The following is an 18,887-nucleotide window of genomic DNA, read 5'->3' as shown; positions in this document are numbered from 1 at the left end:
GAAAACCACCGGTAGTTATTCCTATCATAACACCTTTAATTTATCAACTAAACAGAAGGCAAGAAGGAAATCTTGCAGCTAAGAAAAATGGGAATGAACTTGGCTAATGCCAAAAAAAAAAAAAAAAATGCCTCCTTTGAATAAATTAAGAATCTTATTTTTAGCATATGAAGAAATTTTGCACATATAGTCAATTATTTTTTTGTTTTATTACATAAAATGTTTCTAAACTATTCTTTTAGCAACCAAAAAAAAAAAAATGGCACACTTTGCATAATTATCACAAAAAGTTACTAGACTTTTTTTTTTGTAGTAACATAGTCACTGAACTTTGTCTAAGTATCAAAGAAAGCCACTAAATAATTTTTTATAACAAAAAAATACTGAAGTTTGTTTAAGTATTATATTAAACGTCTACTTTGTTTCCTCCTAATTACTTTCTATAATATATTAGGCAAAACTGGGTGAATTTTGGTCGCAAAAATAATTAAGTAATTTTCGTGATACTTAGGTAAAGTTGCATAACTATTTTACTACAAAAGATAATTTAGTGACTTTTGGTGCAATAAAATAAAAATAAATACTTAACAATCTATGAAATTCATGTTTTTGTTAGATTAATTTGCGCCAACCTAGAGTTCTAAAAAAGGGGAGAGTTCTAAGAATCAGTATCAACGAGTTATCAGCTCCAGAGGTCAAACTTCTAAGATTGAGGATCCAAATTGGACACTAATTCACGACTGAACATTCAGATATTACTGAAACTTAAGCTAACTTTACAATGCAAGCCCAAGCTAACTTAGGCGAGTTCTCTATTTACAATTCGGTTTTTTGGTTAGGACATAGATGAGTCTCAACTCAACGATCATGTACAAAGTTTGGTATACCAAACTTAACTCTGTAACTTTTTGCACGTAAATGATCAATGGGGACCCAAAAAAAAAAAATTAGTCGAGTTGATAATAACTTGAGTCTTGGCATTTTGTATGAAACAAATCTTCTTTATTAGTAAAAACAAATAAGTTCATATGAGTAGGCGATGTAATTATCTAGGAAAAGGTACATTTTAGATGACTTTTGTAAGCTTGACGTTGAAGCAAGTATAAGGTAATGATATTCCATCCATTATAATCTGTTTTTTTTTTTTTTTTTTACTAATGCTCAATTTGATCATATCCATTGAATCCGAATCAAACGAGAGTAACTTACTTTTCAATGAAAATTTTAAGAATTAAGCTTTACACCAAAAGATTGTGTAATCTACCATTTCTTCACATCACAATAGCCAATTAGTACATGGCAAAAATCAGAGAATCGTATATATATAGTAATCCGTTGATCACTAATCAACAACCGGGGAGAGCTCAGTTGGGAGAGCGTCAGACTGAAGATCTCAAGGTCACGTGTTCGATCCGCGTTCACCGCATTTTTAATTTCTTTTCCCCAACTCCTTGTTTTCTTTCTTCTATTTACATTACATGGAATGTGGAATATACAATTCTATTTCCTATTCTTCCGACTCCTTGTTTCCTTTTTTCTATTTACTTACATGGAATATACCAGTTTATTTCCTATTCTTCCAAGTCCTTGTTTCCTTTTTTCTATTTACTCTTTTTTTTGGGGGTACACTTTCATTTTTTGAGATAATGGTAAAAAAAACACACTTCAACTGTCACTTTTCTGTGAGTTTCCTACCTGAACTTTCAGGCGTTTGCATTTCCTACCTAAACTATCATCAATTATTTATCAAAACACACCTCGACAAGCATCTGATGGTGCGTGGAAATGTAGAATATACAATTCTATTTCCTATTCTTCCGACTCCTTGTTTCCTTTTTTCTATTTACTTACATGGAATATACCAGTTTATTTCCTATTCTTCCAAGTCCTTGTTTCCTTTTTTCTATTTACTCTTTTTTTGGGGGGGTACACTTTCATTTTTTGAGATAATGGTAAAAAAAACACACTTCAACTGTCACTTTTCTGTGAGTTTCCTACCTGAACTTTCAGGCGTTTGCATTTCCTACTTAAACTATCATCAATTATTTATCAAAACACACCTCGACAAGCATCTGATAGTGCGTGGTTTACATTTTATTTTATTTTGTTTAAAAATGGTGTCGCACTCCGCATTAAAGGAATTTTGGAAAATTAAAAAAATAAAATAAGAGATAATGGTCAAAAATATCATTTTCTGTGAGTTTCCAGCATTAATCGAGGTATGTTTTGATAAATAGTTGTTAATAGTTCAGGTAAGAAACACAAACACTTGATAGTTCATGTGTTTAGATAAATAGTTGGTCATACTTCAGGTAGGAAACTCATAAAAATGTTTATCTTATTGAGGTGTTTTTTGACCATTATCCCTATTTATTTTTACTTTAATATGGAATATACAAAAAACATAGGAATTAAAAACAGAACGCACAAGTGTTTTGTCCCTTATGTGGAGTATCATTCTTGAGCAATCAAATTTGCCTAGATTTATTTTATCCCATACTTTTCTCATCTAGTTTGTTCATAACCTCCCTTTTCTTCAGTCTCTCCAACTTTTTCGTTTTTCCTTTTCATCCTTATCCCATTTTTTTCTCATCTAGTTGTATTTTACTTCATCCTAAAAGACTAGTGCTGCCTTTGAACATTTGCAAAGAGTACCATCTTCCCAAATTAGTTCATGCATGTTTTTCCAATCACAATTTTCTGTTTGAGTAAAGGAATATTTAGGTGTATACCTTGAATGAAGAAGATTTTAAGATTATCGTGTTACAATGGAGAGCGGTGTTATTTGCATGGCAAGAATAATCCCATCTAAAACAATCTGTATTCCATCGACTAGTTGGGTCGATCTCAACAATGCCTTTCTTGCTTCTATTCCCAATGATGCCCAATGTCGATTCCAACGACAATTTTTCTTCTTCAACCACGACACGGTTGGCATTATGTTCCTTGTGTGTTTCTTTTTGAGACATGCAAAAATGTCACCTTTTCTTGATGAAATCCTCTTTTGCCTTTGAGTTTTAGCTTGTCTTTGTTCTTGTTGTTTTTTTCCCTTTCTTGTTGCTGTTTGGTTGTTCAACAGAATGATTTCCAGGGCTGGAATTGGAAATGGAAATGGGGAGACGTTAGGATGTTGTACAAATAAGAAAGGAGGAGGATCATTTGATCGGGCTAATAATGAGCCACCTTATAACTTGCAAGATGACTACGTTGAGAAAGACCCTAATGGCCGATATGTTCGGGTAATTATCTCTAACTCTAATACTTATTGATTATTGAAGTAGCTTGTTTTGCACACCAATGTTTGTTTAAATTTATATAGTATCTAATGATTCAAGTTTTGATTTAATATAAGAAGTTTACAAAATAAGAGCGTGTTCGAGTTAGTTGATTAAAACTAGTTGATAAACATTAATTGCTGAAAAGCATTTTCAGGTGTTGAAGCTGAATTTTATAAATAAGTCGTTATGTGTTTGGATAGAAGTGTTGAAGTTGATAATAAACCGTTAATGTGTCCGGTAAAAAAGTGTTGATAATCACTTTTTCTGTTAGAGTGACTTAAATGTCCTTAAAGCAATCATACCAAAAAATTAAGTGTTTTGTGTAAAAATGATGAGTGATGGAAATAGAATAGATAGATAATTAGAGGCAATGTTTTAGGATGAGTATTTCGGAGATTACAAAAGGTAGATTACAAAAGGTCTTAGGGGTAAAATCATTAAAAAGAATGGTCAAATAAACTGTACTTATAAGGTATAAAAACAAAAGTTAGGGGTGATCAACTTATGACTTTTGATTTATAAACACTTTTGGTGTTACCAAACGCGAGATAAGTCAAAAGTGTTTATAAGCTAGTTTGACCAGCTTATGAGCTAAACGAAACACCCTCCAAGTCACATGGTTTAACAATTAAAACTTACTAGTTAAGTTTAGTAATTTGACAGTGGATGTCCCAAAAGCACACGATTAGTTGAAGACTCCATTTTCTAAGTTGGACTCATGAGGAGCGAAAGTGCAATTTTTCCATTTTACTGCTATTTATTTTCATAAAAACTCTGATGACTTGTGTTAAATGCAAAAATTAAAATTTTATAGAAGGCTATTACATTTTAGGCCGATAGGTGTCTTTGAGGTAGGTGGTCTTAGCTGAGATGCAAAAAGAACGAAGAATTCCTTGACAATTTTATTAGTAGAAAACAATGTCAATGTTGCCTATAATTGCATCATTATTAGCATTCATGAGCTATACACATAGGCAGTGAGTTTTGCTGAATTTTTTAGTGGTTTGGCTAAACATGTTGTCTCTCATTATTTGTCAAATGGTAAGAGCTTAAGAAATGTGGAACTTTCAAAAAGGATGTACAATAAGGATAAGAAATGTGTCATATTGAAGAGCCAAAGCCAAGGTATTTAAAAGACAATTCAAGATATATATGGTGGCAGGTCAATAGAAAACTATCCAAGCAACTTAAAAAGCAATTTTTCAAATTACTCAAGAAAAGGAGGAATAACTCACCTGATGGAGGGAAAGAAGAAATTTGATTTGTGTTAATTATTTTTGCTAATTATGTTGTATATAATATGAAGGCCATGATCATTTGCATGAACTTGGTTAAATTTATCCTGATCTATTTATCTTTCAAATTCCCTCCTAATATCCTGATCATCAAGTTCAAACTAGATTTTCTATTCGTATTGACTTAATTCTGCTTTACTTGAGTCGGGAGTCTATCAGAAACAGCCTATCTACCTGCTAAGATAGGGGTAAGGTCTACGTACACCTACCCTCCCCAAAGTCCACTTGTCCACTTGTGGGATTATACTAGATATGTTGTTGTTGCTGTTGTTGCTATATGCTATAAAACAAGGAGTGGATATTAATTATAAGAAAAGAAGAAAGGGATTATGGAGTCTCTATTTATTTCCTTTGTCTATCAGGCATAGTTCAAAAATATCAGTTCATTGACAATCGTTTATAGCACCTGCTTTTGTTTTCTCTTACAGTATAATGAGGTGTTGGGCAAGGGAGCATTCAAGACTGTGTATGTTCCTTAACTTTGCCTCATTTTCTGGTTTTCATTTTGATCTCTGAATTTAATATGGCTAAATAAAATTGATAATTTTCTTTAATTGAAAGAATTAAGCTGCTTGTCTTGTTCTTAAATTGTGTAGCTACAAGGCATTTGACCTACTTGAGGGTATTGAAGTTGCATGGAGCCGAGTAAAAATCGATAACGTGTTGAAGTCACCAGAAAGTTTGGGAAAATTGTATTCAGAGGTTCATCTTCTGGGACAATTGAAACATGAAAACGTAATGAAGTTACACTATTCATGGATTGATGACCAGAAGAAGACAGCTAACATGATCACTGAGCTCTTCACGTCTGGGAACCTAAGGCAGTAAGTTTTCTTGATAGTTACTCAGTTTCTTCATTTGATTATTATTTTGCACCTTTTTCATTTTTGGTTCCTCGTCCAAATCTAATTACGGGCGCTAGTCAAAATCTACAAAACATATACAGTGATTATATATATATAACATGTATATTTATTGATTTATTCTATACAAAACATATACATTTGTCAGCTACTATTATTTTTTAGAGTACCAAAAATGTAATTATCCCTATTATTTATATTCTCTTAAAATGATAATGTATTCATGGGTGTAGATATCGTAAGAAGTATAAAAGTGTTGATATGAAGGCTATAAAGAATTGGGCAAGGCAGGTTCTTCAAGGTTTGGAGCATCTCCATAGTCAGAAGCCACCTATCATTCATAGGGACTTGAAATGTGATAATATTTTTGTCAACGGAAATCATGGGGAAATCAAGATTGGCGATCTTGGATTGGCAACCATTATGGAGCAGCGCACTGCCAAGAGTGTTATCGGTATGGTTATTTCTTGTATTACAATTTTAGACAAAATTCCTTCTTGAATACTGACTTTTTCATCTATTGCTATACAAAGGGACACCCGAATTCATGGCCCCAGAGCTCTACGAAGAAGAGTATAATGAACTAGTAGATATATATTCCTTTGGAATGTGTGTGTTGGAAATGGTAACTATTGAGTACCCTTACAGTGAGTGCAAGAATCCTGCCCAAATTTATAAGAAAGTCAGCTCAGTAAGTTCAATAATTTGATGCTTAAAATTATATTCTCTTTCTGAAACTGTGTCGTTATGTGTCATTATGTCAATCTAAAGAACTTTGCATTATCAGGGCATTAAACCTGCTTCCCTCAATAAAGTTATTGATTCTGAAGTCAAAGGATTCATCGAGAAATGCTTGGTTGGACCATCCGAGAGGTTGTCAGCCAGGGACCTCCTGAAAGACCCGTTTCTTCAATTTGAAAACTTGAAGGAGTCAGTCGATAATCAAATTCAGTTACCTTCGCAATTTCCTAGATCTTTGAGTTTGTCGAAAACCTTACCTCATCCCATGGATGTGGATTCAGAGTGTAACCAATCTACATATACAGATTCCAGTTGTGGAAGTCCTCGCACTCCAAGTTTGGAATTCCAGAGATGCCATCAGAATAATGAATTTAAATTAACGGGGAAGAAGAATGATGCTAACTCAATTTCATTGACCTTGCGAATCCGAGATCCTACTGGTAAGCATATGATAATCAATTTGTTTCCTATTATTTTATTGGGAAACTAGCACTTTTAGTCCGTCAAATATTGATAAATTCTGATTTTGATCCTTGTGAATTTTGGTTAAGCACATTTAACCTTCAATTTATTGATATGTACACTTTTTATCCTTCTAACCGCGAATCTTCACAACTATAATAAATTATTTTAAGTGTCAAACCAGTGTCGATGTAGTATGTTAGTTTTGTACTTTTACTCCATATTTAAAAGTAATATTGTTCTAAAAATCACTTATTTGATTTTCCCATATAAATGGAATAACTGAAGGTTAAATGCGCTAGTCAAATATTACAAGGACCAACATGGCAACATCAAAATTCATTAATAATCAAGAGACCAAAAATGCATGCAATTACCCCTATTTTATGTTATTTTATTTTTTAGCATTATGAAATCAGATATCCTCTTTCTTATTTCAAGCATTTGCTTATCGCAGGTAGTGTAAGAAATATACACTTCATTTTCTATCTTGACACTGACACTGCACCTTTAGTTGCGGCTGAGATGGTTGAACAATTGCAGCTAGCTGATCATGATGTAGCTTTTATTGCTGACTTCATTGATTACCTAATAATGAAGATATTTCCTGCTTGGAACCCAAGCAAACAACCACAAGAAAGCCTAAAACTATCTTCAAATTCTTGGCATACAGACTTGACCGGTTGCGCATCCAAGTCTATAGGTCATCAAGGTGTTATTCCAAAATTCAATGTGGAAACTCAAGTTGGTGCTCGAAGTGATGAAGGTGAATTGAATGTGAGTTTAGATGGAACTTCTCATCATGTTACATTTGCTTCCCCTGCACTCGTGGATGATGGAAAATCTCAAGGATCAGTTTCTAGAGTTATGACTGAAAATGCTAATATAAACAATGGGAATTCATTAGTATGTTTTGATGATCCTGTTAATGATGGAGGTCCTAAAAGTTGTAGTACAAACATCTCGGAGATGGATTTCAGGTACTTGTTTCATGATGAATGGACAGTTGTGGAAAACAGTGGTGATGGTGCTGAACGCGTACAATCAAATGAACATGGAAACAATTCAGAGCTGACTTATACAGATATCGACAGAATTTCTAGAGGCATGAGTTTATCAAGTGGTTCTTTTTCTTCTTTAATCGAGAAAGACGAGGATCCAGAGCTAAAGTTGGAGCTCAAAGCAATTGAATTGCAATATCAACAGTGGTTTCAGGAACTCTCAAGAATGAAGGAGGAGGAATTGGAAAACTGCAGGAAGAGATGGACGTCAAAGAAAAAATTGGCAGGCAACTGAACAAGAGTGGATGCATTGCCAAGTTTCTTCAAATATCCTAGTTTTCTGATAGATTAATGACTATGATCAAAGGCTATTATTCGTTTTTCTTCTTATTCCTATGTGTAACTATATAACTTCAATCCTTGAAGGACTTGGTTTCGTTTTAGACCTAAGAGGGATCACTTTATACGCGGATATTTTGCTAGGTGAAGATCAAATAAAACCTATATTACTGTGTACATTGTTGTATAGCTTTCTTTGTTTTCACCTTGGCTCCGTTTTTTTTTTTTTTTTTTTTTCAGTTGGCCACCAGGGGCAGAGCTAGAGCTTCGTTTATGGGCTCGGCCGAATTCAATAACTTTGATCCAAATTTTGTATTTATTTTTAAATATTTATTGAATATGTATAAATAATTAATGTAGAACCCAGTAATTTAAAAGTATTAGAATTTCGAACTCATAAGATTCAAATCCTAACTCCGCCTCTGTTGACCACAGTTTGCCCGTACTTTGTAACGATGAAAAGTCCTCTGTGAGATTTACATCTGTGTAGCTAATTATAAAGGTGTGTCCTTGTGACTACTAACTATAGGTCATGAGTTCGAGACATTGAATCAACCACTATGCTTACGTAAGGATAGGCTTCCTATAGTTTAGGACCCGTAGGTAGGGGCGGAGCCAGTAAGGGCCAAGGAGGTTCTTCCAAACCCTCTTCGGTGAAAAATTACACTGTATATACAAAGTGAAAATTATTTTTTATGTATATGTAGTAGATGTTGAACCCTCTTGGCTTCTTCATTTATCTACTTTTTTATATTTTTTAACCCCCTTATTTAAAATTCTGACTCTGCCACTACTCGTAGGTACGGCTCTTTTCAGGACCCTGCACGAACACGAGATATTTTGTACATCTGCAGTAAGCTGTAGCCGTGAGCCTATATGTTTGCACACTATCAAAAGTAGAGAACGGAGCATGGTCAAAAAGTTCAATTTTTTCGTTGTTTTTCTTGTGACAAGTGAACAAACCACTACTATTAGACAAAGGTGAAGTTTGTTGGAACTGCATAAGTTCAATTTAAAAAAAAAAAAAAAAAAATCATATACACTGTTGAAAGAAGTTGGACGATAAAAGAGTATAAGAATATTACAACTAACAAGAAGATACATACCAGCACAAGTTCCATTTACATGAAATTTTTATTAATATTCTCCATTCGCGGCCTGGAAGAAGAGTCCAAGTTGCAAACAATTTCTCCAAGTGATGTGATCATTATCAATGGAGAATCTATATGTCAAATGCAACTATATGATAAAAACAACAGGTTTTCTTTTTTCTAACGCATACACAGACATAAAGCAAATAATAGTGGTGAAAAAATAAAGCACCGCTCTGGTAGGAATATATATATTCGCAGATATCATTTTCGCACATGGTACTTATTGGAAAGTTCTTTTTAATTCTAATTCGTATTTAAATACATCCATGTAAATGATATTTATATTGAGCTAACATCTAAAAAAGGGCTTAACATATGTAAACGGAAAGTATAAATACTATTAGGCTTCATTTGTTTGCACTTAATGAAGGTTTGTATCTTAATTATTTAAATTTTAATAATTAAATATGAATATATCTGAATGATTAAGATAAATAACTAAGTCTTAATATTATAAATATCTTCTGTGGTTTGCGAGCTATTGCACAGTGAGCAGGTTATATCCGTCCCAAAAAAAAAAGTATCATTTCAATACAATCCATTCAAAATTGATGCAAAAGTGAGATTTAACTACTACTCCATCTACTTTCCCCGATAGTCGTCATCGCCACCTATCATTATCAATTATCAGCATCATCACACATGCCATTATCAACTACCATCACCCATCACCTACCACCCATAACCATTATCTTTAGTGATAAATATCACCGCCACCAATCATCACAGTCAACTCTCATCTATACTAGCCAGCATTTACAATCATCACCTCCAACCACCATTACTACACCAGCCACCAATCACTATCGATAATTACCACGATCAGCCCCCACTATATATCAACAACCACTACTATTAGCTAGTCACCACCACATACACGATTAACTATATATCACTATCATTCACCACAACTTAATCAGGGGCGGAGCTTGTGCGGGAGATATGGGTGATGCGGAACCCAGTAACTTTGACTCAATCTTTGTAGTGTTAAAAAATTTCATTTAATATGTATAAATAATCTATTTAGAACCCAATAAACAAAAAAAATGTAATTCAGAACCCATAAACAAAACAAAAAAAAATATAATTTTGACTTCGCCTCTAAATTTAACTATCAGCCGCCACTAGCAATTACCGTCATCAACTACCACCCTTAAGAAGTAACGCCAACCACCATCATCATTAGCTACTAGCCTACTACCCATAACCACCACCACTATCCCAAGCTAGTCGACACCCACACATCCATTGTTAGCCATCATCACCACTGACTATCATATAATTTTTAAAATATTTTAGTAATATATAAATATATAGTATTAAATTATTAGTATTTTTTTGAATTTTATATTTATTATTTTTTTAGTAAAAACATGTTTTATACATTCAGATGCCATATCACTCATTTCACTATCTATAAGCGATATGATTATCAGTATAACTATCTTTTAAGAGTTTTGATCATATACATCGTCGTTGTACAAAAATTAAACATGTAAAAGAAAAAGAAAGATGTACTGTTTAATTGGGTTAAGATGAAGCAAATAAATAATTGCAGCATGGACCATATAGAAGATAGGAAAAACAAGAAATGAGAGGAGAAAGGGAACAAATTAAAGGAAACTTCATAGAAGGAGAACAAAATTCGTCGTGACACTTGTGACATCAGTCACTTTGAAGATCCCCACCTATGAACCTTCCTCGAAACCCTCATTTTAGAATAGATATGATATAAACTATCGTACACGAGATAAGATCGATGCTGTTGAAATTTGGAAACAACTCTAAATGCCACACGGTCAGTGACGAATTTAGAAGTTAAATATATCAACATTGTTATTGCTTGGTAAAAGACTTATATATATTAAATGTATTTGGAGGAAGGCAAATCAATGTGTCACTTTTCTAGCAAATGAAGGACACTAATATGAAGAAAATTTACTAATCTTATAAGATGCACTCAAGGAAATAATGTTTTCTTCTCTTGACACACTTAAGTTTTGTGACTTATGAAAATATTTATGAATCTTTAGTCTTTTTCAATGTACTGAAGATTTATATCGTTGGCAAGCACATTTAATTTTAGAAAGTGGAAGATTTTCCTCATGATTTGAATCGAATAAAACAAAACTAGTGTTAGCTGCTCCTATAGCCTAGAATCCAGAAATAAAAGAGAGGTAGCGTAAACAACTCCTAAAGATTATTTTATAAATAAAATAAAAACTAGCTTTAAGAAATTAGAGGCCCTACACAAACCATCCACTCATATGGTTCCATATGAATTAACATGGACCATAGGCCATAGCCCATCCCCACTCTCTTTTACCTATCCTACCTAATTAATCAATGATCAAATCTTGCAAGTTGCCAATGTAACAGTACTTAAACTTCCACAATATTCAAAGAAAAATCTACTGTTACATTTGGAGTTCCAAGGGAAGTTTCCTATTAGACCTTACAAGAAATTAGCACTATAAATAGAGCTCCCAACATTTCTTGTTCCAAGAGGAACTTTCCTTACATACCGGTTGTTGACATCCAATTTTGTCAGTGATAGCAAACAAGAAATGGAATATCAAGACTTGTTACCTGTGATGGCGGAAAAATTGGACGTGGAGGCGTTTGTCGCGGAGCTATGTGGAGGATTCAGGCTTCTGGCTGACCCCAAAAATGGCTTGATCACATCAGCGAGTTTGCAGAAAAATTCGGGGCTTTTGGGAATGGAAGGGATGAGTAAAGAAGATGCAGAGGCTATGGTGAAAGAAGGAGATTTGGATGGAGATGGAGCATTGAATGAAACAGAGTTTTGTATTCTTATGGTTAGACTTAGTCCAGAAATGATGCAAGATGCTGAGGTCTGGCTTGATAAGGCACTCCAAAGAGAATTGCCAAAATCCTCTTGTTGATATCACTATTGTCCATCCAAAAATATGAAATGAAGAAAAGATGATGAAGATCTTTGATTGTCAATTTATCATACAGTATATGATATGGATTGCATCTTAAGTCAATATGTTCATTCCCTTCCCTAGCTCTCAGTGGCTGTAATAAGTTTGTGTCCAGGTTGATTCAGTAGTGCCAAAAACAAAGAGATAGTATCAGATAATAGAAGGCATGAATCACCAAAAATTAATGTAGGTTAAAGTTTGGAAGTTGCAAATTTCTAATTGAGATGAAAAGTTAAACTCTCAAGAGTAAAAATACCTTCCTTCACATTTGATTTCACTAAAATGTATCCCCCTCTCCCCTTTCTTTGTTTTAACAATCGTGGTGTCCGGTCAATTTGTCTTCGATTATTTCACTGATTATCTGCTACTTCGCACTATCACATGTAGAACAGATACTCTGAGGCTTAAGCAAATATAAATAAATCGCCTAACACTTTTTGTCTCTATTAATATATGAACCTTCGTGTCCATTATTTTCATCCACTTTAACGGCCTTTACACAACACTCTTTTCCTAAAATATCCTTGTATCCTTCCAAGCATCACAACACCCCCCCCCCCCCCCCCCCACACACACACACACCAAATTGTTTGATAATTTTAGTCTGTTCAATTTTAGGATGTGTATACTTTCTCTGCGAGGCCAAGAAGAGTTGAGATGTAGTTTCCAAAGAGGATGGCCCGCTCGGCATTCGTTATTACCGTTTCTAGACACAATTGAAGTATGCCAATGAAAGTGGACCAAGGATAAATACTACTTAGCACGACATAATGCACTTGTATGGTCCTGGGATTTTAGGAGGCTTATTAACTAGCTATACCAAATTTTCCTAAACTGCAATATTTTTATTGGCTACACGGAGGGGTCTTTGTTGAAGTAGAGCGTTGACGCGATAACAGAAAAAGAGTTCCCTCCCTCCCTCCCAATTTATATGGTACCATCTAATTGCGCAACAAATATAATTAAGAATTAAAAAACACAAAAAAGGGGAAACAAACGCAATTTCAAATCATCCAACACATACAGAATTCTTTATCAGCCTGTACAGCTAAGTAGATCTTTGTAGGCATTCCTTTTTATTGCATTTCAGATTTATGTAGTTATATATTGCAAAAGTTTCCGAACCTATCTATGCAGGGAGCACAATTTTATCAATCGCTTAAACACCACTCACGTTATCATGTGAAACCTATTAGGAATGTGCAATGTGTGCAACCTTCTTTTCTAAACTAGTCTGTACTTTTTCATTTTCATAATCCTTCACACAAGTCTGCAAAACATGAGCTAATGTCCAACTGGTCTCAAATAGCATAAGCAATGATTCTACTACAGCAACGTTTTTCTGATAGCTAAATTCACAAAGTTAAAGCAACAAAATGTAACAGCTAATCCATTACATCGATAAAAGATTGATTGATCTTCTCCTACACAAGGCAGTAGACTGCAACAAGCATTTACATTATGATAACACAAGCTCTCCCAGATGCCGAACTGACTCATCTTGACCTCCGAACAGGAGACCTGCTGAAAAATACAAAGAGAAAACGTGAACTAGTGTCACCTACTTACATTAAGTAAGAAATGTTGCTGGACACTTTTAAAGAGTCAAATAGAACAAGAGGAATGTATTTCTATTACCTGCGATACCTTCCATACTCTGGACTCCTGTATCTGTCATATGATGGACCGTTACGAACAGGACTATGACGTCGTCCATAGTCTGGACTAGGTCGTCCATAATCTGGACTAGGTCGGTTCCTGCGATACATTGGGCTAGGTGACCTACGATAAGTAGGGCTATCCCTTTGCCTGCCATAATCTCTTCTAGGGCTGCTGTTATATCTGTCCCCCCTCTCATCATCATCTTTCAACGCATACTCCACTGAAACCACTCTATCCAGGATCTTACTGCAAAATACATTAGTAACTCACTTTTTGTAAGGAAACAAACAGATAGGATATTGCAACTAGGGAGAATAGTGCTTTTGGTCCCTCAATTATTGGTTAGTTCTGATTTTGATCCTTGTGATACATGACACATCACATTTAACTTTCAATAAATTATATTTGACCTATTTTCAGAAAAAAATATAGAATAACAGTACACAACATAACATATGGGTAATTAAACGGTGTAACGGTTAATGTCTAAATTTGTAAACATTCTTTAGCAAAGGGATCAAAAGTGCACATCTCAAGTAGCTGAAGGTTAAATGTGCTGAGTCAGATATCACAAGGACTAAAGTTCAGAAGGCATCAATAAATGAGGGACCAAAAGTGATATTAACCCTTGCAACTTTAAGCAATAGAACGAAATGTCTTACTAACCTCATGTGTGTACACTCCAAAGCTCTTGTGGCTTCTTCCTGATTTTCAAACTGCACAAATGCAAAATTGCGACGTATGCGAACATGAAGAACTTTGCCATAAGGTTCAAAGTGTTTTTCTATGTCTCGGACCCTAGTACGAATAGGGTCAAAGTTTATGACAAACAATGTTTTTGTTGGCCTCTGGTTTCCACCAGACTTTGGACCATCACTACGATGCCTACCACGTTCCCCCTGTCAAAACAAAACAAAGTTATAATAATTAGATGTCAATTGTTAACAACTTTAGGAAGGATGAAGATGGAAACATTACTTTTGCCCATTCCACTGACAGACGGCGCCTTTCATAACCAAATGGAATGTTGTCAGTCCCACGGATTGCATCTGCTGCATCTCGCTCATCCTCAAAGTAGACAAAAGCAAACCCTGTAGTCGTAAGGACTTCATTATAAGGCTGAAAGAACAGTAAGGTATGCGTCTGAAGTCTTTTCGGTCGAGTATTTATACATCAGCTAAATCAATGTTTGCATCTCCTTTAGAAATTAAATAACATACAACACCTGCAAGTATGTGAGAAGGCTTGAGGAAAGTAAGGAGGTAGAGGCCTTGCATGAACTAGATCAATTTGATGATGATGATGGTCAAGGTGATGAAGGCTTATTAAAGGATTAAAGTCAGGTCTGAGTAGTCATTGCTAAGCATGAATCACCAATTTCACAGCACGATTTCAGAATTGGTAGGCATGGCATGATGAATGGACTGATCCCACCATAGATCATTCTCGTGAAGTAAGCGAATGACAGAAGATCGATGTAAGAAATTCAGAACATTTCCATCTATCAGGAGGAGGAGGAGCAGGCAGGCAGATGGAGTTTCCTTGCATTAGAATTTTTTTGGGTTGAGCCATGAGAAGCTCTTTTTCCTTAGTAGATCATGTGCCTGCGGCAAAATAAACACTTGAATGCGAAGATCTTCTCCAAATGAATATTTGGTTCCACATTATGTCTTGACAATTCACGCATAGCATATATAGCTATGTAATTTTGTTTAACCAAAAATTAATTATAGTACTATCCTAAGTGGAAATAGACTGTAACCATGAATGCACCTCAAATGAGAACATAATTACCAGGGTGGATATGATTAAAAAAAGACAATGATTAGATAAGATCCAAGAAAGAAAAGACGTTAATGCTATCGGACAAGCATACAAAAACTTTATAACCAAAAACGATCGTGCAATATCAGTCACTAATTCATAAGTTGAAAATGGAACTCATATAATAACAATTCCATTTCTCTTTTTAGTCACCCAAGGAAATTACTTAAGAAAATGGATCATGATCACATAAGGAAATTACTCCCTCCGTCCCAATTTATATGACATTCTTTCCTTTTTAGTCAGTTCCAAAAAGAATGATATCTTTCTATTGGTAACAATTTAATGATATCTTTCTATTGGTGACAATTTAACTTTAAACTTCTCATTTAACCCCTTAATGAGATGACTTATAGCCATAAAAGCTTTTAGGAGTTGTTTTAGACCACAAGTTTCAAAAGTCTTCTTTTTCTCTTAAATTCGTGCGCATTCAAAAATCTTCACATAAATTGGGACGGTGGGAGAGCTAATTGTAGAAAAACATTTTCACATATAAGTTGTAGAGATGTAATTAAAGAAAATGAAACGGAAAGTTTTGGACTGTATATAGAACAGATAATCGGTGGCATACCCAGAAGACCCTACCCAACACATACAGCGCACAGCCACACACCTCATTTGTAGAGTGTTAGCACTATGAAACTTATAGCCTATAGCCTGTCTAGCCAAACTTTTAAAATATGTTGATTTTTGTCAGAAGTACTTTTGGAGAGCAGTAGTTCATGTTTGACTAATCAATTTGAAAGCAATTTTGCCAATATTAGAGCAATAACATGTACTGGGTCAAGGTTCCAAAAGTGCTTCTAAGAAAAACTACTTTTTTTAGTTTCTGAAAAGCAACTACTACTACTACTCAAAAGCACTAACTTTTTTCACTAAAAGCTTCGCCAAACACCTCAACCTTATAAAATAAGCACTTTTGGCTTCTCAAAAGCGTGGTCAGACAGACAACTAAACCTCCAAGTTAGCCCAGGTCAGGCGACGCGCGAATTCCAATTTTGCCTTTAAAACAAGGCTCAAAAGAAAATCTAAAAGAACTCCGGTAATTGCCCGTTGAGAAACTAAATGAGCTAGTCTCAATCCCCAAATACGCAAGTACAACATAAGACAAGTAAGCAAAAACCCCAACTAGCTAAATCTCAGAAAAAGATAAATCTTAAGCTATACCAGATTTCATGTCAACTCGCTCTATTCTTCCATACTTGGAAAACAACCGTTCCAGTTCTGACTGGCGAGTATCAAACTCAAAGTTCCCGACGAAAATAGGCTTCATCTTCACCTCCACAGTAAAACCTGAAATGACCGAACAAACACTTTTTATCCAAACAGTTGGAGCCAACACAATAGTAAACAACATACCCAGTATATTCCCCCACAAGGAAAAAAGAAACACAACAGTATATATCTCAAATAAACCAAGTTTGAAAAAAGAAAATTACAGTAAACCATAGTTCTTAAATGCTTATACTCTTCATATCTTAAATCCTTACCAATTAAACCTTAACACCTTGTTTGGATGGTTGTTACCTATTGTATTGTTAGTTTTAATACAATGTTCGTTTTGATTGCTTCTTAAATCTTATTGTATCGTAACGTTACATCCATCACTATGTAACAACAAAAAGTCTCATTTTAGGTAACGACTGAGTTGGTGTGATTGCGTTATTATTGTATTTTTTTTTCTCATTCAGTCTTTGCTTTTCATCTAATAATCCTATTTTATCATACAATATAATACATTATGAACGATACGTAACAACTACCCAAACAAAGTATAATGCAACCCTGCTCGGTGGTTGAGCCCTAACTTTAAATGACAAGTTATTAAATAATTCAATGAAATGGGCAAATAGAGCTGAAAATAGAGTATTCATTAACCAACCTAACTAATTTGGCATTGAAGCTAGTGGCGGAGCCACACTATGCCGAGGGTGCTCATCCGAACCCCTCGGCAGAAAAAAAATATTATTTTTACAAGGTTAAAATTATTTTTTATGTATATATAGTAGAGGTTGAACCCCCTTAGGCTTCTTTGTATGTTTACTTTTCTATATTTTGAACCCCTGGGCGGAAATCCTGACTCCGCCACTTATTGAGGCATAGCTATTTCATTATCATCAGTTCCGAACAATATACCTCAAACATCTATGAAAATAATTACTTTCTCAAAGTAAAAAATAAAATAAAATATATCCATCATTTTAATCAAATAAAATAATAGCAACAATCAAAACCCGACATTACAATAATTTTACCAGAAAATCAAAACTTTACCAAAATTAAATACTCCCTCCGTTCCAATTTGTTTGTCTGATTTTGACTTGGCTCGGAGTTTTAAAAAATAAAGAAGATATGTCGAATGCACCAAAAATGTCATTTAATCTATGCGTGTGAAAAATTGAAATTAAAGGGTTGCAAAAAAAAAGATCGACTTTTCAAACGGACTAAAAAAGAAAAGTAAGACAAACAAATTGAATAGCGGATAATTGAGCAACCAGAAAATCAATATTTAACAAAAAAAATTTACTCAACGTAAAAACCCTATATTATTACAGTAATTATTTCGAATATAGGGGGGAAGAGAAAGGACATTTACCTTTTACACGTACGAGGACGGAAAAACCCTAGAAAGCAAAAACAAAAATTGTGTCCGAATGTGACCAATTAATATTAAATAGTGGATTTTATTTGGGCCTGTTTCGGGTCTGTTTGAAACGTATGGTTAAACATGACCAGGCCCATCTGGCATTCCTTTGAATTTTAGAAAAAAACAATTGATATCACCTGAAATTTAATAAATTTTCCAAAATGGATTTTTACTCGCTCTGTCCTATGGCACAATTTGGATTTCGAGAGTCGAACAGATTAATTTTGACCATGAATTTGGGCATGGAATCTTCAAAAAATTTGAAATGGAATTCACATATTTGAAAACTACATAAAAAGTGTTATACGTCACGATGATTGACAATTCAAGATATTTAAATATCCACGAAAAAGTTACGGTCAAAAAAGACTTATTTAAATTTCAAAATCCGAAAGGTGTCACATAAATTGAGACGGAGGGAGTCTTCCTTTTCTCCGTGTATCTTTCATCCTGCATAAAATCAACTTGTACATACACGAATAGTCATTAATCAATTTTATTCACGATAATTATAGAATAGTGTATATTAAAGATCTCTTGAGCTGAGGGTCTTTTGAAAACAGCCTTCCTACCTCCCAAGGTGGGGGTAAGGTCTGCGTACACTTTATCCTCCCCAGACCTCACATTGTGGGATTGCACTGGGTATGTTGTTGTTGTTGTAGTGTATATTAAA

General features: G+C 34.4%; 2 protein-coding genes and 1 pseudogene across 4 annotated transcripts; 2 read left to right on the top strand and 1 right to left on the bottom strand.

The window, feature by feature from the left end:
• The first annotated feature begins 2,641 nt into the window (after nt 1-2,641).
• LOC132632186 (probable serine/threonine-protein kinase WNK4) lies at nt 2,642-8,156 on the top strand (annotated as a pseudogene).
• Nucleotides 8,157-11,441: 3,285 nt separating this feature from the next.
• Nucleotides 11,442-12,346, top strand: LOC132632212 (calcium-binding protein KIC). The gene has a single exon (XM_060348057.1). It carries the CDS (start codon nt 11,701-11,703, stop codon nt 12,037-12,039), a length of 339 nt encoding a protein of 112 aa, XP_060204040.1. The 5' UTR covers nt 11,442-11,700; the 3' UTR covers nt 12,040-12,346.
• A 1,020-nt stretch (nt 12,347-13,366) lies between these two features.
• On the bottom strand, nt 13,367-18,237 carry LOC132632195 (serine/arginine-rich splicing factor RS31-like). Of its 3 annotated transcripts, none has more exons than XM_060348032.1 (6): nt 18,164-18,237; nt 16,735-16,860; nt 14,722-14,834; nt 14,410-14,642; nt 13,720-13,989; nt 13,367-13,605 (listed from the first exon to the last, which is right to left on the bottom strand). In XM_060348032.1, exons 2-6 carry the CDS (start codon nt 16,838-16,840, stop codon nt 13,578-13,580), a joined length of 750 nt encoding a protein of 249 aa, XP_060204015.1. In that variant the 5' UTR covers nt 16,841-16,860; nt 18,164-18,237; the 3' UTR covers nt 13,367-13,577. The 3 variants fall into 3 exon arrangements, with proteins under 3 accessions (XP_060204015.1, XP_060204020.1, XP_060204029.1); XM_060348037.1 differs by having other exon boundaries at nt 13,367-13,602; XM_060348046.1 differs by lacking the exon at nt 18,164-18,237 and adding an exon at nt 14,969-15,347 and having other exon boundaries at nt 16,735-16,866.
• Between the last annotated feature and the right edge of the window lie 650 nt (nt 18,238-18,887).

This window comes from Lycium barbarum, chromosome 1, assembly GCF_019175385.1.
Source record: "Lycium barbarum isolate Lr01 chromosome 1, ASM1917538v2, whole genome shotgun sequence".
NCBI classification, from domain to species: Eukaryota; Viridiplantae; Streptophyta; class Magnoliopsida; order Solanales; family Solanaceae; genus Lycium; species Lycium barbarum.
This window is presented reverse-complemented; position numbering and strand designations above follow the sequence as displayed.

What these genes read in the sequence shown, in the direction of transcription:
- LOC132632212 (XM_060348057.1), top strand. Translation starts at nt 11,701, where the DNA reads ATGGAATATCAAGACTTGTTACCTGTGATGGCGGAAAAATTGGACGTG.
- LOC132632195 (XM_060348032.1), bottom strand. Translation starts at nt 16,840, where the DNA reads ATGAAGCCTATTTTCGTCGGGAACTTTGAGTTTGATACTCGCCAGTCA. An exon ending in TTGGAGTGTACACACATGAG is followed by an intron (nt 13,990 to 14,409) that starts GTTAGTAAGACA and finishes TGTATTTTGCAG; the next exon opens with TAAGATCCTGGATAGAGTGG. An exon ending in GAGTATGGAAGGTATCGCAG is followed by an intron (nt 13,606 to 13,719) that starts GTAATAGAAATA and finishes TGTATTTTTCAG; the next exon opens with CAGGTCTCCTGTTCGGAGGT.